This window comes from Erythrolamprus reginae, chromosome 1, assembly GCF_031021105.1.
Source record: "Erythrolamprus reginae isolate rEryReg1 chromosome 1, rEryReg1.hap1, whole genome shotgun sequence".
Classification (NCBI taxonomy): domain Eukaryota; kingdom Metazoa; phylum Chordata; class Lepidosauria; order Squamata; family Dipsadidae; genus Erythrolamprus; species Erythrolamprus reginae.
In genome coordinates, this window is record NC_091950.1 from 75,290,996 (window position 1) to 75,314,703 (window position 23,708).

At 39.0% G+C, this 23,708-nt stretch overlaps 1 protein-coding gene across 3 annotated transcripts in view; it reads left to right on the top strand.

Annotated features, from left to right (window-relative positions):
- The window catches only part of PRKD1 (protein kinase D1), a 121,695-nt gene that overhangs the window by 93,859 nt on the left and 4,128 nt on the right, over nt 1-23,708 (top strand). For all 3 annotated transcript variants that reach the window (XM_070756136.1, XM_070756118.1, XM_070756126.1), the window contains 10 exons: nt 486-687; nt 3,120-3,243; nt 4,306-4,383; nt 7,487-7,766; nt 8,791-8,843; nt 10,573-10,645; nt 11,754-11,860; nt 14,737-14,898; nt 16,425-16,523; nt 18,383-18,650. In XM_070756136.1, coding sequence (XP_070612237.1) covers nt 486-687; nt 3,120-3,243; nt 4,306-4,383; nt 7,487-7,766; nt 8,791-8,843; nt 10,573-10,645; nt 11,754-11,860; nt 14,737-14,898; nt 16,425-16,523; nt 18,383-18,650 — 1,446 coding nt within the window. The remainder of the gene's footprint in view (nt 1-485; nt 688-3,119; nt 3,244-4,305; nt 4,384-7,486; nt 7,767-8,790; nt 8,844-10,572; nt 10,646-11,753; nt 11,861-14,736; nt 14,899-16,424; nt 16,524-18,382; nt 18,651-23,708) is intronic.

Genomic DNA, 23,708 nt, shown 5'->3' on the forward strand with positions numbered 1-23,708 from the left:
TGACCATGGCAAACTATTTCTACATTGTTGCCAAAAACAATATATGTGTGTCCATGGAATAATTTATCTTTACCTTATATTCATCAGGCTTTTTCATTCTACCGATAAAACGGATCATTATATATGCCTACATTGTATGTAAAAGTTGTGCTGTTTCTTGCTTATTAATAGGAAGAATGCTTTGCATTGGCTAATATGCTAATATGTAAAAGTTAGAGATTATTCTTGATGTAGTTTCACTTCTGATTTTCTACATTTATTTTAGATATAAAGGTAGATATAATGTTTAGATATAATCTGTTCAATTACCGGTAGCTTCATCCTAACTACAAAATCTGCTCCAAAAATAAAGAGCCCTCCAAAGCAGATTTAGAGACTTGAGGATGAGATAAAGTTTACTTATGTGATGTGGGATAATGTGGCCAATTCAGTTTGAATTATTTTTCCAGATTTCTATAACAATGTAGTTTTTTAAAACATTCCAGACATGTTTAGCCCTGGAACAGAGACTGATATAGTGATGGAAGAGGGAAGTGATGACAATGACAGTGAAAAAAACAGTGGCCTCTTAGATGAAATGGAAGATTCTATGGTGCCTGATGCTGAGGCAGTGACTGTGAATCCAGGTGACAGTGGAGACATGCAGGACACGGATCTTGACCATGATGAGAGTAACAGAATGATCAGGTACATTTAGCTTAGTGAGTTTAGCATAACGAGAGGCCAATTTTATTGAGTGGTTAAGACACCAAGCTGGATAACTGGAGACTGAGTCCTAGTCCTGCCTTAGCCATGAAATTCAATTCAATTCAATTTATTAGATTTGCCTGCCGCCCCTCTCCGAAGACTCGGGGCGGCTCACAACAGCAATAAAAGCAGTATAACAATGGAACAAATCTAATAATAAAATATATAAAAACCTCAACAATTAAAAACCATACAGCACATACACATCAAACATGAAATATAATAAGCTTGGGGGAGATGTCTTAGTTCCCCCATGCCTGGCGATATAGTATAGTGTTAAGTAACTTGCAAAAGACAAGGAGGGTGGGGGTCGTTCTAATCTCTGGGGGAAGTTGATTCCAGAGGGCCGGGGCCGCCACAGAGAAGGCTCTTCCCCTGGGGCCCGCCAAACGACATTGTTTGGTCGACGGGACCTGGAGAAAGCCAACTCTGTGGGACCTTATCGGCCACTGGGATTCGTGCGGTAGAAAGCCAGCTGCATGATCTTGGGCCAATCACACTTTCTCAGACCAACTCGCCTCACAAGGTGGTTGTGGGGAAAATAGGAGGAGGAAGGTCTGTTGGATATGTGTTTGCCACCTTGAGTTTCTTGGTTCTTTTCTCCAAGTAATATCATACTGAGATTAAATAATATGTGTCTAAATTTAAAGTTCCATGTTAGTTTTATTGTAACATAATTTTAATGTTCTATTTCATTTAATGTGTTATTTAGATATAAGATAAATTATGTCTGATCTAGATCAGAGATGTCAAACTGGCAGCCCATGGGCAGGATGAGTCACATGCAGGCTATGCCCACCTCAGCTCCACAAATGGGAGATTTGATCATGATGGCAATGATGACACTGCGAGTTTTATACCTGTGATTTAGATCAACCTTCTGCACAGTGCAAACTCAATTAGATCCAGAGGTGGTTTCTTCTTGGTTTGGACCGATTTGGCCAAATCAACAGCAAACCGCTGATGGTGCCATGAAAAATGGGGGGTATTTTTTGGATATGTTTTCTGTTTTTTCTTCTGCGCATGCACAGAAGTTGAGTTTCTGGCAGTACAGTAGTCCCTCACCTATCGCTGGTGTTACGTTCCAGACCCGGCCGCGATAGGTGAAATCCGTGATGGGGAATTTATCGACTGATAGTACTTTAGGGGGGACGCTCCCTGCTCCCTTTCTCCTCCTTCCCACCAGCTCCGGATGCCTGGAGGCGAGCAACGGCCGGCTAACCTTTCCCCCCCACTACTACTTACTCTGCGCCTGAGGAAAAGAAGGGGAGGGGGGCAAAAGAATCGCCGCCCCCGAGCATTCCCGACCCACTGCTATTCTTTGCAGCAGTTCGGCCAAACATTGTCTTTTTTGCCTTGCCCCGGCTGGAAAGTCCCTGGTGAGCTGCCCCGGCTGGTTCTTTTTTTCTCTCTCTCTCTTTTCTTTTCTTTTTTTCCCCCCTCCACCCGCCCAGCACTTCCTCTCCCGCCCTCGAGCCCAGTCTGGAAATCCCCGCCGCGTCGCATTCCTTTCTTTGCTCGTGCTTGCTCGTTTGTGCGCTGCTGGGAGCTCTTTCTACAACCCCAAGCACACCGCCGTCGCCGCCAACCACTAAGCGCGCCTCCAAAGACTGCCTTCTCGGCACTGGCGAGGCGGGTTGAACGAGGGGACAGGCCTCCGCCGGAGCTCAGTCCCCGCCCCGCTCATCATTCGCCCAGCCATGGGCTGGTGGGCTTGTCATGCCCTTCCAAACTTCTAAGCGCCGTATCTGTGCCAACGCTGACTTCAAAACCCGTGATGAAGTGAAGCCGTGGTAGGTGAAGCGCGATATAGCGAGGGACTACTGTACACATCTTGTTTTGGCTTTTAGAAATGTTTTTTGGGCACTGCACATGTACACGCAGGTGAGGGAAGTGAACCAGCAATGACATAAGTTAGAAGCCACCTTTGATTAGATTAGAAGAGGTAGGGTGGTGCAGTGCTTAGAGTGCAGCACTGTAGGCTACTTCAAGGTTGATTCAGCTTTCCATCCTTCCGAGGTGGGTAAAATGAGGACCCAGATTGTTTTGGAGACAATATGCTGATTCTGTAAACTGCTTAGAGAGGGCTATAAAAGCAGTATGAAGCAGTATATATGTCTAAATGCTAAATGCTAGATCATATAAAACAGGTAGCCATGTAGCTCCTTTTAAAACCTTCTGGTGACATTTCTATGTTGGGGTAGCTGTGTAAGATCATAAATGTAACAAATGAATGTGATTCTAGATATGGTTATTATTATGCTGCAATAAACAGTTCTTCAGAATTACATGTTGAACAAGTAACCCTTTAAATTGTCTCTCTTTGAAAGCTTCATTCAAATAATGTTCAGTTTGCTGTTCTTTTTTTCAAGCCCTTCAACAAGCAATAATATCCCATTAATGAGAGTGGTACAATCTGTAAAACATGCAAAAAGGAGAAGTAGTACAGTAATAAAAGAAGGATGGATGGTTCACTACACAAGCAAAGACAGTTTGGTAAGGAAGTAATTAGCTGAACCTATTCATTTATTTAACACTGAAATAAAGAACACTCGGTACTTTGCAGAAGACTTTCATTGTTCATGATTACATTGTATATTCTGCAGTTTAATTTTAATGTATACAAAGTGCTTCAAAAATCACACAAAAAGCAAACAACCTGGGATACTGTTCAAAGAAGTGTACAAAAGGAACACTCAGGTGATCCCACAACATAGGTTGCATTGGAATAACACCTAACATCTGTTTTTCCTAAGCTGTAACATCTCATTTAAGAGTTTGGTATAAAGGGAGAAATCTCTTTTAGCAATCTTTTCTCATTGATGTCTAACCATATACATATGGTTAATATGAAGTCAAGAACAGGAAACCCCAACTTCCAGTCCACAGCCTGGAGTGAGTCTGCAGCCTGTTGGGATCCAGTCCATGCAAGCAATATATGAGTGTGTGAAGCTGCATTTGTGCAAGCAGCACGAACACAAAATCATTCCCCTTCTTCCCCTACTGCCACCAGTGCTCCACAGAGCTGGAAAGATTGGGGACCGTTAGTCAAGAACATTTTGGTTGCCTGATGCCATGGATTTATATACTGGCACTGTTATTTAATAGATCCCAGTTTCTTGATTTGAACAATGCCTTATGTATAATCAGAAAACAATATATTAATTTCACATGTAATATCAGTCTTGACTCAAAATGTTGTATGTGAATCAGTCTGTGTCTGATCAGTTAACGTGAAATGATAAATAGAAGCTTTGTACAATATAAACTTTGGTAAGCAAAATATTTTATTGATATGTTACCCAGTGAAAATGCAATCTTCAGAGAATAACATAACAAAACATGCAGAGAAAGCAATGAGCTAAATCCAAACTACTGGAATTTGGATTTATCACATTACTTTTAGGCAATCTAAAATGATGCTCTGAAGAACTTCTGTATATTAACTGCAACCACTTATTTGTCTAAATATGCATCATTGCATTGTTTTGTTTTATTTAATTATAGCGTCATTCTTTACTAATAATTAAAGTATTTTAATTTTCTGTTTCCATACAGAGGAAGCGGCACTACTGGAGATTGGATAGCAAATGCATCACTTTGTTTCAAAATGAAACTGAAAGCAAATATTACAAGGTAAAAATGGTTTCAGGTTTAAGATAAAGTTTAATTTCATACTTACTTATTTGGACTTGAATGCTGCCTGATTTCAATTGGCTATGGATGGCACAATATAAAACAGCAACAAATATATAGTAAAAATTCAATCTAGAACAATACTGAGAGTTCCCCCGTGAAGAAGATTATCTCATTGCTAGTAGCAAGGAAGGTCCTTTTCTCTTGTTAATGTCTAGGAAACAAACTTGGCATAGTTTTCCCTTAGTACAGTGATTTGGAATAATCCAACTTCAGTTCCAGTTTGAATCTGAGCAAACAAGAATAATGTTTTTAATATAGTTGGTGTGGAAATTGTGGGTTTCCAAACCTCAAATTAAACTTTATCTTACCAAGTTTCTCCAATGTTTCTAGTAAGCCTGTGCAAATTATCTGATGAGCCTTCACTGATGAATTAAACATCCCTCTGGATCTGCTTCTCAAAGCCATAAAGCAGCTGCAGCTGCTTTGAAAGTTCAGAGCAACTGCTTCCAGGTCCTCCTGAGATCTTTTGGACATGCATCTGCATGCCCAGAAGACATTTCCAATGGGGTAGTTAGCAAATCAGCTCATCAAATGATTTGTAAAAACCTAATGTCTAATACATCACTATTGATGCCAATATTTATCATTTAATTACTAAGCATAATTATAATATTTAAATCGGCAGATGCCATGCAAAATGTAGGAGGTAATATTTAAACCTAACCTTTTTCTGAGCTTTTTTTAAAATTGGATTTCTAAGAATAAAGGGTAGAGACAGCTCTCTGCAATTATCTTTTCAGTTATTCTAATATTAACCATGATTTTGGCTAAAAGTACTATCTGGATTCTAGCAGAAAATTTGTGAGTCCCTCCGTGAAGGAGATGGGTGGCTTTAAAGTGTAATAAATGAATAAAGTAGGGATATTTAGGGACATTTAGTTTGTTAGGAACAAGGTGTATATGTTTATGTGTGTGTGTGTGTGGGCGGGGTGAGCTGTTGCTATTTAGGACAGAGTTCTGCAAACTGTGAGGTATATCTCCCACAGGAAAGTATAGGCTAGTGATGGCAAAATCTTTTGGCACCGGGTGCCATGTGCATGCTGGGAAGATGATCTTCCGGTTTCTGACATGCATGCACATATGAAGATCAGCTGGCTGGTGCGCATGCACATACTGGAAACTGGAAGATCATATTCCTGGTGCACATATGAGCGGTTCTTCCAGTTTCTGGTGCTCCCATGCACATGAAAACCAGGTGGCAAGCATGGAAACAAAAGAGCAATGGGCAACAGCTTGCATGGCCAGAAAGATGGCTCTACATGCCACTTCCAGCATGCATGGCATAGGTTCGCCATCACTTGTATAGACCATGCCCATAAGAAGTGTGAAGAACCTCTTATTTGTCCATTGTTTGTTCTGTCTGGGTTCCCCCAGACGTCAACACCAACTAAAAAGAGTAGCCAGACACGCTGGTAAAAAGCAAAGTCATTTTATATCTTTGAAAACAAACACAGATAACAAAAACTGTTCTTACAAACTGGAATGCTATGAAGCAGTCACGACGGCCAGACAATACAACAGGCTTCTTGCTGGCACACACACACCACTGTAGATAATAAAACCCATGCCTCCCCCAAGTTTTCAGCCTTCGAGGCCACAAGCCAGAATCAGAGATGCCAAGGATCGAAGCAAGGTCACAGGACTCCCAAAAGATAACTCTCCACAATACAGGACGGGCGGGCCTGCCTTTTCAACCTTTCTGAGGAGAACCACACCCAAACCCAGCTGTTGCCTATTAGGGATGGAAATACCTGGCTAATTGTCCCCTTCGTTGTGCTGCCCTTCTCTGCCTCATATCTATGATGGCTTGTGCGTTCTCATCTAATGACTCCAGGCTACTCGCTGGGGAGAGCCCCCCCCCGGGGGTCTCAGGCTGTTCTCCCTCCTCCTCGTCCTGACATTACTCTTCCCCGTCTGCCTGATCCTCCTCCTCCTCCTGTTCCTCATCCTCCCCCTCTGAGCATGGAGCCGGCAGAGTTCCAGCCGTTCCCCGAGGAGCCTCAGACTGAATCACAACATTGTTAGAATAAATCTATGGGATGGTGGCCTAGAGGTTAAGTTGCTGGCTTGTTGGCAGTTTGAGATCCAGGTATTACATAGCCCATTCTTGCCCCAGTTCCTGCAGTTTGAAAGCATGAAAATGAAAGTAGATAATTAGTTACCACTTGAGTGGGAAGGTAACAATGTACTGTGCACCTCAGCATATAGACATGTTGGCCATGTGACCACAAAATTGTCTTCAGAGAATGTTGGCTTCCTCAGCTTGGAAATGGAGATGAGTATTGTCCCCTAGAGTTGGACACAATGGACACCTTTTACCTTACCATAAATCTACCTTTCCCAAAGGTACATTGTACTGTTTTAATAGTTCATTTGTGTTCACTTTGTAATTGAATTTTTAAAGGAAGTATGACATTAAGATTAAGGGGAGCTATCATGGCAAAAAGTTTAGGATCCCCTGATTTAGAAAGTAGTTTCTTAAGAAGAAGATAAGTTTAAGTGCTTGAACATTAAACAACATTTAGCTTCCTCTCCAGGTGGAATACCAAGATGCAAGGACCAGAAAATTATATAAGAAATAGATTTTAATGAGCTGAGAGTTGGGAACAAATCGGTATTTGTTGGGAACAAATCCCAATAGATTTATTCATTCATTTATTCATTTATTCATTCATTCATTCATTCATTCATTCATTCATTCATTCGATTTTTAGGCTGCCCTTCTCCTTAGACTCAGGGCGGCTTACAACATGCTAGCAATAGCACTTTTAAAACAGAGCCAGCATATTGCCCCCACAATCTGGGTCCTAACTTTACCCAACTCGGAAGGCTGGAAGGCTGAGTCAACCTTGAGCTGGTGATGAGATTTGAACTGCTGACCTACAGATCTACAATCAGCTTCAGTGGCCTGCAGTACAGCACTCTACCTGCTGCGCCACTCCGGCTCTAACGTAATATAAAGTAAGCAGAACACTAGTTCTGCAAAGAATAAACTTTGGAAAAGAAGTCTTGGAATAACATGAATAACTGTTCTTCACAGGAAATTCCTTTGTCTGAAGTACTATCCCTGGAACCTGCAAAAAATTTCAGTTTTTTACCACAAGAGGCAAATCCCCACTGCTTTGAAATAACTACAGCTAATGTGGTTTATTATGTTGGGGAAAACATTGAAAACCTACCAAATCCTTCAGTTAATAACAGTGTTCTCACAAATGGTTGTGGTCCAGATGTGGCAAGAATGTGGGAGATGGCAATTCAGCATGCCCTGATGCCTGTCATTCCTAAAGGAGCATCCTCTGGTTCAGGACCAAGTTTACACAGTAAGTCTGAGGTCTCTGCCCGTAATCATGTATAACACAGAAACAACCCAGGCCAGTTAAAGTCTCAGTTGACATCTTCACATCATTGAAGCGACTCATAACAACAACAGACATTTATTATAAGCAGTTTGTTGGATAGTGAACTAATGTATAAAAAAGATAGTAGATACATGAGTGCAAAGAATGAAATGAAATTCTGCATTTTACATCAGCACTTAGATCTATACCATTGGATTGGTACGGTGGCCTAGAGATGGAGCTCTCGTCTTATCTATCTATCTATCTATCTATCTATCTATCTATCTATCTATCTATCTATCTATCTATCTATCCATCCATCCCTCCATCCATCCATCCCCCCTCTCTCTCCATCCATCCCTCCATCCATCCACCCTCCATCCCTCCCTCCATCCATCCATCCATCCATCCATCCATCCATCCATCCATCCATCCATCTATCTATCTATCTATCTATCAATCAATCTATCTAGCAATCTATCTAATTTATAAGCTGCTCCTCTCCTGATGGATTCAGGACGGCGCACAACAGAATACAAATACAAATTCAGTAGACTGCGAGTTCGATCATATAATATAGGATCCTGAAAATATATCTGCTAACAAAAGTCTGCATTGGGAATAGGAAGGATATCTGGCTATTAAACAATTCTGCTTGCTCCATTCAGTTTCCCAGACTACATCATGCAAAGGGTTATAGAGTCATTAAAACATGATGATGATGATGATTTATATCCATACAAGTAGGCAGTGGTTAAGTCAGTGTGGTATCAGCAGAGTTAGAAGAGGACAGAGTCAGGCAAAATCTAAATATATTTTCATTACAATTTAATTCTAATTTTAATTTGGTTACATAGAAGTGGTTCCTGTTTTCTTCTTTGTATGTGGCAAGTTGTCACAAATGGATGTTTGACTACCTGCTGTTATGGTTTATAGTACTGTAATATTATTTTATTTGATATTACAGTATATGTTACAAAATAATGATTGGATCTTTTCTTTCTAGGAAATATATCCATAAGTATTTCTGTATCCAATTGCGAAGTCCAAGAAAATGTGGTAATTCACTAGTTATTTTCATATTTTATTGTTTACTTGCATTTAAGAATAGTTAAACAGCTAAAAGAAACTGTATTAGTTAATAGCTTTTTAAATGCATATAAGAAATTTGAACAATTATTTTTTTATCCAGATGTCAAATGTACAGGAGGTAGCACTGGATGGATTATGAATACCCAATTCAAAAATTTTATTATTGTATTGTATTTTAAGATTGATGGTATATTATATTGCATATGTGATTGGTGTGAAAAAAAAATAAAAAATGTTTTCCTGTAGAGTTAAACAAAGGAAGACATTCTCAATTCAAATCTAATTCCATTCACAGTGACATATGTATTTACATATCTTAGTTATACTAATCTCAGAAACTATAGAAGACATTAAATGAACCTAACAAGAGAAAGCTCCTTCCTTAAACTGATGTTTTCACTGTTGTTACTATACCCACCTTCCTGCTACATAGCAACCTCCCTGCCTGGGTTTCTAGACTTCATTTCCAGGTTGGTGGTAGACTTACAAATTTGGAGGATTTCAATCTGTTTTCTCTAGGTGTGAGATCCGATGCAGCTCAGGAGTTCATGGCTACTATCATAGTCATAAACATATCCTATGTTTTCAAGGGAGCTGGGCGTTGTGGTTGTCCACAGTCCATTTGAATCCTTGATCAACACCTTGAACAGGAGGGCTGCTGAGACCTTAGATAGGACTGAACCTTTGTAAACATTTCCTCTCTTGTGGATCCTGTCATTCTCCATGGTTTATAGAGGAACTGAACAAGATAAGATAGGAGAAGTGCTAGAACATTGCTCAGGCCCAAGAAGGGATGAACTCATCTGAACATGGGTTAGAGGTGCTAATACAGCCTACTTTGAAGTGATAAGGGACACATCAGTATGTCTCTGCTCTTATTGCACTCTTCTTTTAGATGATATATGCCATCTTGGCTAGAGGGACTGCAGAGATACCCCAGCAAAGTCATGCAGAAGAATTTGTTCATCATCTATTTGATAAGTTCACTCAAATTCACTTGAGATGGATCCTAGCCTTGTTCTATGTTCTAAGGAAATGCCTAGAGCAAAGTCTTGCCTTGTTATCTGGGAACAGTTTGAACCAGATGGCTTGATAAGTGGACAGAGTCCTTATGACTGTGAACATGGCCACTTATTCTTTAGTTATCCCCTCCTGACTAATTAAAGCTGCTCAGGAGATGTCATGTAAATGGGTTCTAGTGGTGAGAGTTTTTTCCTGGGTGAGAAGGTTTATTCTCTGCCTCTTGAGGTATCAATTCACCTCTTCCTCAAGTAACCATCACTGGATCCCACTATACCAGACAATCTTAGTCCAGTATCCATCTCCCCTCAGGTATCTTTTCTATAAGTAATTATACCAATATCCTTTAACTGTCTGTCATAGGGCTTGGTTTCCAGATCCTTCCCCACCATGGTACCTTCCTTTAAAATTAATTCCAAGTTTTCAGTGTCTTTTTTAAACTGGGTGATACCCAGAACTGGTTCCAGAACACTGACACAGTATTCAAAATAAAATTAGAATAGGGCAGTGTAGAGTGAAACAATAGAATCTCCTTGACCAAAATTGATTTTAACCTCCATTGGCATCATTTAGGATACTGCCCTTTATAAAGAATTTAATGGCATGTTTGTTTGCTAATTGCTTTAATTTACTTAAGTTTCAATTAATTCTAGTTGGAAATTATTTGTATCCACAGGATATCAGTACAGTATATCAAATATTTCCAGATGAAGTTTTAGGATCTGGACAGTTTGGAATTGTTTATGGAGGTAAGACTTTTTGCCTATACACTGGGGAAATGAAATAAAATGAAATGTAATTTCAGGATTTCTAGTAATTTAAATTTTATGTTATATAAATAGGAAGTTATTCAATTGTTAATTGCTTGGAAAACAAAAGACAGAATAATTATTTAGTCATTTTCAACAAGTGGCACATTTAAAAAAAAATAATCTGAGATACACTGTTCATGATTATTTGAAAGCACTTTGCAAAATGTTCTTTTGCATTTGCATTTTTTGAATTTGAATTCTGAGAAATTTACTTCTTTGTAAGTATTACTGTGCTGCTTTTTTAAAACAAAAAACTTGCTTTGAAGGCAAGGACTTGGGCTGCTGAACAAAACTGACTTCTCTTGAGAGTTGGCCTCATATTCATCCAGTTCTTTTTCTATAGTAGGTTGCGGGATACATGTGCACATACTGGACTATAACTAGTGGCACTTTATTTCAAGTGCCCGATTTGTTTGCATGGCAAAATGATGGACTATATTATTTGTAGTTCTTATACAATTCCATAATTTCTTGATGTTTTACAAAATGTAGAAGCAGAGTTTGCAAATGAAACTCTGTTATGTAGTTTGGGTAGGTTCATAGCCCTTTGCTCTTGCAAATGGGTATAAAAATATTGTGTAGAGCAAGAAAAAGAGAATGGCTCATAATCTTTGTTCTTATCCTATTCTCTCATTGTGTGTGTGTGTGTGTATGAGAGAGAGAGAGAGAGAGAAGAAAGTTTCTCCTTTCAACATAGGCAGAAAACATCTTATGTTCAAAATTATCTACAGTTTTAGTAGCAGCACTGTACTGTTTTTGCCCCATCAGATATGTTTAAAAAGGATTAAGCGTGAAGGAGATTTATTGCCTTTTGTCTTTATATTTGATATGGAAAATGTAATTGAGAGTGATGGCTATTGTAATCCTAGAATATGCCAAGGTCTCTGGCTGCGGAAACCTGCCTTGGGTTAACTGTTAATTGAATGACAAAAATTCCCATTATAAAAAGCAAAACTTAGATTTTATTAAAAGAAAAAGGTGAATTTTAAAAAGGTGCAGCTTCTTAGAACTGATCATGTTAATTGGCGTATTTTTCATCAAACAGGAAAACATCGGAAAACAGGAAGAGATGTAGCAATTAAAATCATTGACAAACTGAGATTTCCAACTAAGCAAGAAAGCCAGCTTCGTAATGAGGTTGCAATTTTACAGGTATCTTTTATTTAATTACCAATTATATCCTGTATGTATTTAATTTAGAGCAGGGCAATAAAACTTACTGAGAAAGGCTCCAACAGGAGAAATCTATGGAACTGATTTTTACTCTGAATCACCAAATAACGTTCTCAAGTAATGTCTCTTTTTTAGATAATTTCTAATCTATTTTAAATATAGGAATTTGGAAATCACAATGACCAGTATTTATAGCGGTTAATATACATTGATAAGATAACCTATGACAATTATAATTCAGATATATATCAGTGCATATTAAGGTTCAGTTTGTCCGTGTACTAGTACATATAACGTCAGCTTAACTCATATCAGTCATTTAGAAAAAGCGACGGACTTGTCAAATGTTGTTGTGGGGGATGGGATTGTGTGTCTATTTGTGTGTGTGTAAGAGAGGAGGAGGAGGATGAAGAGAGAGAGGGAGGGAGGGAGAGAAGAATGAGTTTCTCCTTTCAACACCGGCAGGTAATATCTTATTTTCAGAATTATCTATAGTTTTAGCGGCGGTGTTTACAGCAAGAAAACTTTCCTGTGTCTGGCTCTAAATGTGAACACTAAACTTAAATGGGGCAGTTAAGATGTTTTTACAGTTAGATTCTAATGGTATAGATCAGTGATGGTGAACCTGTTTTGGTTTGCATGCCAAAAGGGAGTGTATGGGTGTGCTAGCATGCATGCATGTGCCTACACCCATTCCCTCTCCCCACAAATGCACACCCCTGTGCTTCCCCTGCACATGTGCAGAATTCCCCCTATCCATGCGCATGCACATTGAAGCCTGGTGAAAAAACAGCCAAATGGGCAAACCGGAAGTTCAGAAAAAAATATTTATTTATTTTATTTATTTATTAAATTTGTATGCTGCCCCTCTCCATAGAAACAATGTACAATACAAATTTAATAATACGAAGTTAAAAACCCATAATTTAAAAAACATGTACACAACACACCATACATAAATTATATAGGCCTGGGGAAGATATTTCAATTCCACCATGCCTGACAGCAGAGGTGGGTTTTGAGAAGTTTACGAAAGGCAAGGAGGGTGGGGGCAATTCTGATCTCTGGGGGCAGTTGGTTCTAGAGGGCCGGGGCCGCCACAGAAAAGGCTCTTCCCCTGGGTCCCGCCGACTTCTGGTTTGTCCATTGTGCTGCTTTTCGCACTCTGGAGGCTTCAGGAAAGCTTTCTGAAACCCCAGAATGCAAAAAACCCCATCCATTTTTCTGAACTTCCGGTTTGCCTGTTGGGCTGTTTTTCACACTCCAGGGCTTCAGGAAGCTTCCCTGAAGCCTCCAGAGGGAGAAATGGCCTTCCCCAAGGCGAAAATCAGCTGGCTGGTACATGCATGTATGCTGGAGCTGAAATAGGGCAATGCCTTGTATGCCCTCTGGTGTGGCATGCGTGCCATAGTTTCTCCATCACTGGCATAGGTTTTACATCCTAGATGCTCTAGACGAGCTATTTATAATGATGTTAATCATAATAAATCAGAGACACTACTCATGGCAAATTCATAGAAGTTTATATGATAGATGCTAATGGGAAATATATTCTCCCAGTGTCAAACCTAATTCATCATAGTTCACTTCACAGACACTTTTAGTTTGTCTTTAGGCCCGGCTCTTGACTAGAGATTGTGCAGATCACTACAGATTTCCAGAAGAAATATTAAAGAGCAGGAAAGATTACTTTATACATTTTCGGCATTCTTGGCTCTCCCCAGGCTTCAGGAAAGTCTCCTAAAGTCCAGGGACTGCGAAAAATGGCCCAACTGGAAGTTCACTTGTGTGCTCACCCCCAGCCTCCTTTTCACTGTCAGAGGTCTTCAGGAACTTCTTTGACTTAGGATAGTTGCATCTTTACCTATTTCTTCTACAGCCAGCAAGGAAAGGAAGGAAAAGGGGGGACATGATCGAAACATTTAAATATGTTAAAGGGTTAAATAAGGTTCAGGAGGGAAATGTTTTTAATAGGAAAGTGAACACAAGAACAAGGGGACACAATCTGAAGTTAGTTGGGGGAAAGATCAAAAGCAACATGAGAAAATATTATTTTACTGAAAGAGTAGTAGATCCTTGGAACAAACTTCCAGCAGACGAGGTTGGTAAATCCACAGTAACTGAATTTAAACATGCCTGGGATAAACATATCCATTGTAAGATAAAATATAGGAAATAGTATAAGGGCAGACTAGATGGACTATGAGGTCTTTTTCTGCCGTCAGTCTTCTATGTTTCTGAAGGCTTCTGAAGCTGGAACTCTGTTATCGGTTAGAGAGACCTTCAGGAAAGGCCTTCAGGAAAGGCCTTTGCAGCCAATAACAGAGCTCCAGATCAATCCGGCTACAGAGGCCTGCAGGAAAGCCTTACAGGCCACAGAAGAAATGGGCCGAAGTGTGGGAGGCCTGGTTGCAACTATCTGAAAGTAAATAGTAGAGCAGCTCAAATGCTTCAGTAGGGCCTGTGTGCATGCATCAGGTTGGGGGGAGGGGAAAGGAGCACAGGGATTGTGTGCATGCATGGGGGGGGGGAGGGCATTGCATTATGGGTGTGGGCACCTGAGCCAAAAAAAGTTCGCCATCACTGGATTAGAAGAAAATAGTCCAGTTCCCTACCTAGAGAAAAATGTTAATGCGTCAGACCAAATTTTTGACAAGTTCTAAGCAGGTTTGTGCTATCCTGGGTGCTTAATTAGCACAGTATATCATTCCTAATGAATTTTCTTCCTGCCTTGTTACACTTATACTGGTGCCAAAGGACTTGAAAAATGAATGGCTTCACAATAACCTAATATTTCATTGTCATTGGATGGAGACAAATTGGCTCATTTAAATAATGTTTATCTTTTATTATAGAATCTGCATCACCTGGGGGTTGTAAATCTGGAATGCATGTTTGAGACACCAGAAAGAGTGTTTGTTGTTATGGAGAAGCTCCATGGAGATATGTTGGAGATGATTTTGTCAAATGAAAAAGGAAGATTGCCAGAGCGGATAACCAAGTTTTTAATTACACAGGTAAGAAGAGCCTGTTAAAATATGATACTTCATTTCGTGTGAGATTCAATTCTCTAAATTAAATATATTTTCAAAAATGCTTTATGTATAAAAGAAGTCATTTAGAAAATGAATGTACAAGCTAATTTTGGCTTTGTTTGGCTTGTAATGTTTTCAGATCTTAATTGGCCTGTCGTATTTCTACATTAGTTTGCAGTTGTTGTTTTTTAAAAAAATCTATGAGGATATTTCATGTGGGTTTCTTCTAATTTACACATTTTGTAGCCATTTTTGCATCGTCAACACATTTTTTTAAAAAAACAAGCAGCTTTCCTTTATAGTACTTCACCAGTATACATATTTTTGTTTGGAAAATTGCTGTGCAAAACTCTTAAGAAGTGTGAATACCAAAAATGACTGTAGCATTGTTCATGTATTGATTCAGAAGGTGTGAATTGGTAATTGGATATTAAAATGCAAACTGAACAAATTCTCCAGTGCAATTCAGGTTAAGCAAAGAAATTGTTAAACTGCTTTTTTCCTGAATTAGTATGACAGTATGTGCTGGCCGATGTTTTTGTAGAGTCAGTGATAACAATAGAGTATTGCTGACATTTTATGGAAACTTAATACTATATGCCATTCATTTTGTAAGTTATTGCTCCAATAAGGGGTAGCACCTCTTGTGTAGGGGCATGTCGTGTCCTTTTATGGCAGCTCATTTAGGGCAGCTTTTAGGGCAGCTCGTTCAACTTTGGTCCCCACCTGTCACTGAGCTCTTACCTATGGTGCCTAGTAGCTGTCGCCATGTGCTGTGGCCACACCCCAGGCAACAGCTTCAACAGGCTGGCCAAACCAGGCTGAGAGTACCAAATGTCCCATTGACCTTTGGCGAAATAGGGATTTGTCTATACTGAGCATGTGAAGACAGATTCTGGTGGACTGAGTGGATGAAACCTACTAGAATAGGCCAACAGTCATGAAGGCGGTCTCTGCAAGCGCTGCGGTATGCTAAGAGCACAGCAAGACATGAAAGACGCCCTGGTCAACCACTAGGAGAAGGGAAACTCTGACTGCAAACATCCACTGCCTTTTGGCTATATCCATCATTGGAAAAAGCTTCAGGAGTAAAATCCGGAGCCAGAGTCCCAGAAGCAGTTCGTGACTGTGTACAGCCACATTCTGATAACTCCCGCGACATATCTGGAACCAATCGCCTTTGCCAATCCATTGGATTATTTCAGAGACTTGGAGAGGGGGGATTTGCTGCTTGTATAACAGTCTATTCTCCATACTAATCTAGGCTTCATGCTCTGTGGAGTTCAAAGCATGATACCATGGCCTTTTGAGACTGAAGGATGCCAATGCAATGCAATGCTCCAATTTGGAACAGGATCATTAAAATAAAATCTCTAAAATCAGTTCAAATCAATCACCATCTTTGTGTTTGCTGATGTTATATTACATTTCTAGGAACACATTGATAGGTAAAATAAATATCAAATGTTTTTTCTATGTTGCAACACAGTTAATTTGTTTCTTTACAGATTCTTGTTGCTTTGAGGCATCTTCATTTTAAAAACATTGTTCATTGTGATCTCAAGCCAGAGAATGTATTGCTAGCATCAGCTGACCCTTTTCCACAGGCAAGTCAGAATATTTTTCTTTGCAGGAATATAGTTCAATCATTTATTAAAACAAAGCACAAATGATTGAAAGTGATTTATAACACTCAAACTTTAATTGCTTTTCAGTGAAATATGAAATTATTTTAAAGAAAATAATGTAAGGAAATGCATTTCAAATTATATGTGAAAACCCTCATGATACTTTCTAGATTTTCTTTGTGTGTATCTTTATATAGGTTAGTCACGGGGAATTCTGGCACTATCATTTCTTCTTATAATATAAGCTTTAAATTACGTGAAGATGGGTTCCAGATTGTAACTTAAGTGAAATGTATTAGTGTATTTAAATCTGCATAATTTGTGCTATAAACTCTTTATGAAGTATAGTCAGGGGTGGGCTACTGCCCGGATGGGGTGGGGGGCGCAGTGGGGTAGCAAAAATGGAGCTCTGCTCTAGAGCACCCAATTTGCACTGAAAGATTTGAAAGAAAATGCAGGGTGTCCTTTATAAGCCACGCCCACAGTGTGGTAGTAAAAGGTTTGGTAGCCCATCACTGAGCATAGTACACTTGACAATATAGAGACTGGGCATAGTCAAAGCCAAATTCCTAGAGGCAACTGGTTGATTTCCTATAATGATAAATATGTACACTGAGAACATATGCATCAAAGACAAATTCTTTGTATGTCCAATCACACTTGCCCAATAAAAAAATTATATTCTATTCTATAAAGCAACAGCATCCTTCTCTCCTGAAATTTGGTGGTTTTCTTAGCTTTAAAGCAATGCCTCTATCCAAATTTTGAATAACAAAGAACAATTAATCAAGTCAGAAAACACCATGCATGTCTTTTCCTTCCTTCCTCCCTCCCTCCCTCCCTCCTCCAAAACACTTGTTTGGACATGGAGAAAAAGTATAGTACTCAATTAAATTTATGTACAACTTGTATTTAAAATATATGAGGAAACTAATTTGTTAATATTGTTAGAAAAATATATGGCCTGATATTGGTATATCATATACATTCTATAAGAAACTACATCCACTATTCCTTTCCTTTATTTTATCCCTAGCTCCTCAATTGTTGCTTACATTGTTCCTTGAATGTACTTAAATTGTTTCAATATTACTACTCGTACTCCTACTCCTACTCCTACTACTACTACTACTACCTTTAGAATTTGAACAGATAAGTTACCTGTCATATAGCATTCCAGATTCACAATTGTCAATAAGAAAGACAAAATAATCTGGATAGTGGACATGTAATACCTGGACAGTGTAGAACAGAAGAGAAGGAATTGGAGAATATTATAAAGACTTGCAAATAGAAATAGAATGACTGTGGCAAAAGCAAGCAAAGATAATACTAATAGTAATAGGCTCTTTGGGTGCAGTCCCAAAGCAACTGGAGCACCAGTTGAACTCCATCGGCTTGACAAATTTACCATTAGTCAATTGCAAAAGCTTTACTCAGAACAGCTTACATGCTGCAACAATACCTTTAACACTGTATAATATCAACATCTGCCTATCCCAGATCCTTGGGAAAGACTTTATATGTGGATAAAAATGCTAAATCCAGTCCAAACATCTAGCTGTGTGATGAACCAGAATGACCCATAATAATTTCACTCTTTTTAAAATTATCTCAAGTATTTTTGTCCATTACCAAATTGACATCATACCAAATGTATCACTTTTCTCCAGTAGGTGAGAGTATCTTTTACAACAAACAAGTGGGATGTATGTAGAAAGGAGGGGGTAGTTTTCAGGATATCGGTTATTCCATTGTATAAGTTAAAAAGTAATTTGTCTGATATTGGATATAGCTCTACTTCATAAGAATTGTCTCATCAATTTTGTACCAAATAGGTGAAGCTTTGTGATTTTGGTTTTGCCCGGATTATTGGAGAGAAGTCATTCAGACGTTCACTTGTGGGTACACCAGCATATCTTGCTCCTGAGGTTCTGAGAAATAAAGGATACAATAGATCACTTGATATGTGGTCTGTTGGGGTCATTATCTATGTTAGCCTCAGTGGTACTTTTCCATTCAATGAAGATGAGGATATTCATGATCAAATCCAGAATGCTGCTTTTATGTACCCACCTAATCCTTGGAAGGAAATCTCTCATGAAGGTATTTACTTGCTTACTTACTTTTTTCTTTGTTTATTTATTGTACTTATATATCTATTAATTAAATATATTTTGCGTTTCCATATTTGCCCCGGAAGCGGAGCAAAGACGCTGAGACAGTAGATGGATTTAAATATACGGTCATTTTATTAAATTAGCATAAATTTAAATAATGTCAATTTAAATAACGTAACTCAAACATCATAACTAAACAAAAGACCTGCAGAGGCCAACAACTAATGGGGCAGAAATTCCTATCAAAACATTCCTAGGCAACTATTGGGCATAACTCCTTGCTGAACCAGGTGAAGGTAGCCACCTTCACCTGGATCCGAGCCATGCCCTTAAGTGTCTGGGAGGAGCTCACCCTCCAATCCCTGAAGGAAATTGGATCCGGTGAGTCCCATGGGCATCCTCTCTCCAATCCCCGAAGTTGCACCAACCTATAGTTCAGGGGAAGAGGCGGTCCATCATCTTTAAAGAAATGCCCAAAAGGAGGATGCGCAGTTGCTCCTACTGCCCATTTCCGCCCCTAACCTGCCAACCCCAATGACCAAAGAGTGCCAAATTGATAAAATGTATATCTATATTGCGCTGCACCCCCTAACCAGTCCATCCTTACCATCAGTGTGGAATAGGCGAAAAAACGGCCACACCCGCAGGAGAGGCCGCCAAAAATTTGTATTCGGCCCTGAAGCACCCTGTCCAAGCACACTGTATGATAGAGGAGGGCTGGCGGGTGTTTGCATTCAGGATGACCCAGCGAAAAGGAGGAGCTCCAAAAAGGAGGGCGGCCTAGGACCTCCCCCGAGTCCAGGAAGCAGCGCACCAGCTTGGCGAGCTGCCAAAAGACGAACTTCCGGTTTCACCAGAAACAGGAAGTTCGGATCTCCGCAGAGCTCCAGCAGCATCCCCCAGCTCCGGGGGCAATTTGTGTTTGAAGACGCCGGTCATGCATATATTATCATCTATTTCATAGATAATTTCCAACAATAGATATTCGATATCTATTATCTAATAATAGGAATCCTAGTTATCCATAATCAAATCCAAAGACTAAAAAGATATCACTATAGAATTAAAAAGAGTATTTTTATTGACATTCAATTTATTATTCTAAGATTTTATTATATTTTAAATAGAAAGTGGGTTAATCCGTTCCTTTTTATCAAAAATCAAAAGAAGTTACTTGACTTCAGATTTCTTCCTTTTGTGTAGCTGGAGACATAGTGCCTCAAAAGTACAGGTGTCAAACTCCCAGTGTCACATTGCTGTCACATGATGATTCATGACTTTTTCCCATTTGTGGAGCTGGGGTTGGCATGGCCTGCATGTGATATCCCTGCACTAGAGTGAGACTTTATGATATACAGTATAACAATTTATTCTTTACATGGAACTAATAGCACCCTCTGTTGCTGTACTTTAGCTTTATTACTAAAAATATTTAATCATGCCTCATTGAATTACATCAATTTATTAGAATAGGTTGTGCAGCACTTTTGATTTGCTTCACAAAAATTGTTTCAGAAAGCCCTGGAACATAAAGAGAACATGCCTGCAATGCCTTAAAGCAACCTAACTTTTTCCTAAGACTACCCTCCACAGAACCTTTGGAGGCTGAATCTGAAGCTTCAACAAACATACCAGTGAACATTGACTTATTGCCAACATCGCAAAGACATTGACCAGAGATGGAATCCTTCCATGTTTGAATTTCTTTGTATGTGAATTAAGTTACATACACCTTCAGAGAAACACTGCAGTATCTATCAGTCGGATAGCTTCTTCTAGTAATGTAGAATAGTGACACAGAGACATTTGAAAGGGTCCTTGGTTTTCTCCGAGCTTGGTAGTTTACTTGCAGACATTTCATTACCAAACTAGGTAACATCAGGAGTGTTCTATCGGTACATTTGAAAAGAACCAGAAATTCTCAGGAAAAGTGAACTGGAACACTTTTTAAAATAGAAGTGAAAATATAGTATACTCTAGAAATTGATGAACTAAAACTATGGCTACATGTCTATAGAATGCCTCTCTTAAGTTATGCGATGAAAGAATTCAGCTTTAAAAATTAATTTATGTAATGCTGGAAATTAACATTGAGCTCATTAGGATCTATTTTTCATGAGACTGGTACCATGCTTAAATAGGTAGGCATAAATTCATGGTTTCGGTGTGGCTTTTAAGCCATCTGTCAACATGTTAAGCTAGGCATTTCAGAAAGTACATGTGGGGATTAGCAATTACTGATAGCAATAACAATAACATATTACAGCACGGTCTAAGCAGTTTAGTCAGCATATTGCCCCTCACAATTTGGGTCCTCATATTACCTCAGAAGAATGGAAGGCTGAGTCAACCTTGAGCTGGTCAGGATTAATTAAAAAGAGCTGGGGTGGCGCAGCAGGTAGAGTGCTGTACTGCAGGTCACTGAAGCTGACTGTAGATCTGCAGGTCAGCGGTTCAAATCTCATCACCGGCTCAAGGTTGACTCAGCCTTCCATCCTTCCGAGGTGGGTAAAATGAGCACCCGGATTGTGGGGGCAATAGCCTGGCTCTGTTAAAAAGTGCTATTGCTAACATGTTGTAAGCAGCCCTGAGTCTAAGGACAAGGGCGGCATAAAAATCGAATAAAAAAATAATCTTCTGGAAGAGAGCATAGTTAGGCTACAATACTGCATTCTAACCAAGATGCCACCAATTGCCTGTCAGTTGACAAAATACTATAGAAAATGGTAAAATAGAATGATGCAATTTAATAATTTTAATGAACAAAAATTGGATAACAATACAGTCCGCGGAGAGGGGCGGCATACAAATCTAAATAATAAATAAATAAATAAATAAATAAATAAATAAATAAATAAATAAATAAATAAATAAATAAATAAATAAATAAATAAATAAATAAATAAATAAATAAATAAATAAATAAATAAATAAATAAATAAATAAATAAATAAATAAATAAATAAATAAATAAATAAATAAATAAATAAATAAATAAATAAATAAATAAATAATGTAAGATTTTAAGATTTAATTGGATTTTTATGTTGCCCCTCTCCGGGGACTCGGTGCGGCTCGCAGCATATACAAAAAAACAGAAAACAATAATAAACAATCCAATTAATAATACATTTAAAACAATTCTTTAAACATTCTAATTTAAAAAAATATCATTACCATTCATTCGGCAATCATACTAAAAACATTCATTGGTCAGGGGGAAAGATCTAAAAACCCCAGGCCTGGCAGCACAGATGAGTTTTTAAACTCTTTCGGAAGGCAAGAAGGGTGGGGGCAGTGCGAATCTCTGGGGGGAGTTGATTCCAACGGGCCGGGGCCCCCACAGAGAAGGCTCTTCCCCAGGTCCCATCAGCTGGCATTGTTTGGTCGACGGGACCCTAAGGATAAGGTGACTGTGAGCAAAGACTCCCTGTCCAAATAGGGCCACAACTGGTGCACCAGGCGAACCCAGGCAAACGTATACAACATACATTTTCCACGTATAGGATATTTCTTATTTGTTGCAGTCTCATTTTTTTAGCAGTCAATACTCTTTATCAGGCTTCTGAATAATCAGTAAAAATTATTCAAGCCTGTAAGCTTATACTATAAAAAAAAGAAAAAGGAGAATGGTGGTAAACACATATCCCTGGGCATTTTGTGACATTGTTTAATGTGACTCTTACAATAATGTAAAAGTCCTGATAAATAGTGTTTTAAATATTTTTTTGCAAATATTATGATGCTTTTGCATGGATAATATGAAACATACTATCAAACAAGGAATAGACAATAAAATATACAAATCACAATAAATATTTATTTATTATTTATATTTCATATCTCTAAATCACCCGTCTCCTTCAAAAGGAACTGGGTGGATGGTGTACAATATACAGTAATATTGCCAATAAATAAAATGGTATAAAATAGAATTAAAACTTTCAGAGTGATAGAATAATGACAATTCAGCATCAAAAGGGAAAAAAAACCTAAGATAGCCATTTAACAATTGCTATCACAGGCAGAGGGAGCCAGTTCTCGTGGGATTAGCCAGCCCTATAGTTGAGTGGTCTTGTAGAGCCAGATTTTGACCTCTTTGCAAAAGACTAAGAGATTGGAACTTTCCTTCCCTATGAGGGGAAAGCAGGGCAGAAAACAGTCTCTTCCTATACCCCGCCAATCAAAATTGTTTGACTGATGGATTCTGCATCATACCTTCTGTTCTGTCAGGCTCTCTGGTAGACTCCTCCTTCACAGGTACAAATTTCAGACACACACACGTTTGAAAATTCAAAACAATGTTCTTTATAATGGAAATTCACTTAAACTTAGCCCTCTTTTGGTATAGCAAACAGCACTCGTCTCCAACCAAACTGGTAATTTGTACAAGTCCCTTATCAGTTCTGTGATACTTAGCTTGCAGCTGTGAGGCAATTCACAGTCCTTCTTCTTTCACAAAGTGAAACACACTTTGCTCTGGTTTAGTTTCAAAGCGGGGAAAAATCAGCACACAAAAAGTCAAAGTCAGTAAAGCAGTCACGAAACACAATGATCAGATAATCCTCCACAATGGCCAAACCCACAGGCTGCTATTTATAGCAGCCTCACTAATTACCACAGCCCCACCCAACTACAGATGGCCTCATTTCCTTTGATAATAATCTCTCAGTTGTTGTTGCCTATGCATCGCTCTCCGCATGCATGGCTGTATCATTAACTCTTGTTCTGAAACCAAGGAGAAGCTAGATAATTGATCTCCTTCTGAGCTGTCTGCCACACTCTCCTCCTCCCTGTCACTCACATCTTCTTGGTCAGAGGAGCCTTCATCAGCAGATTCCACCGGGGGCAAAACAGGCCTGCAGCATGTGGATGTCTCCTCCACATCCACAGTCCTTGGGGCAGGAGCTGGGCCAGAGCTAACCACAACACCTTCCTTGCCTGATTGAGTAACAACAGGTTGATGAGGCAGGGCGAGACCAATTCTATAGGTAACCTGGTTCTATGCCATGTGGTGCTTTATAGGTGATGACCAACATTTTGA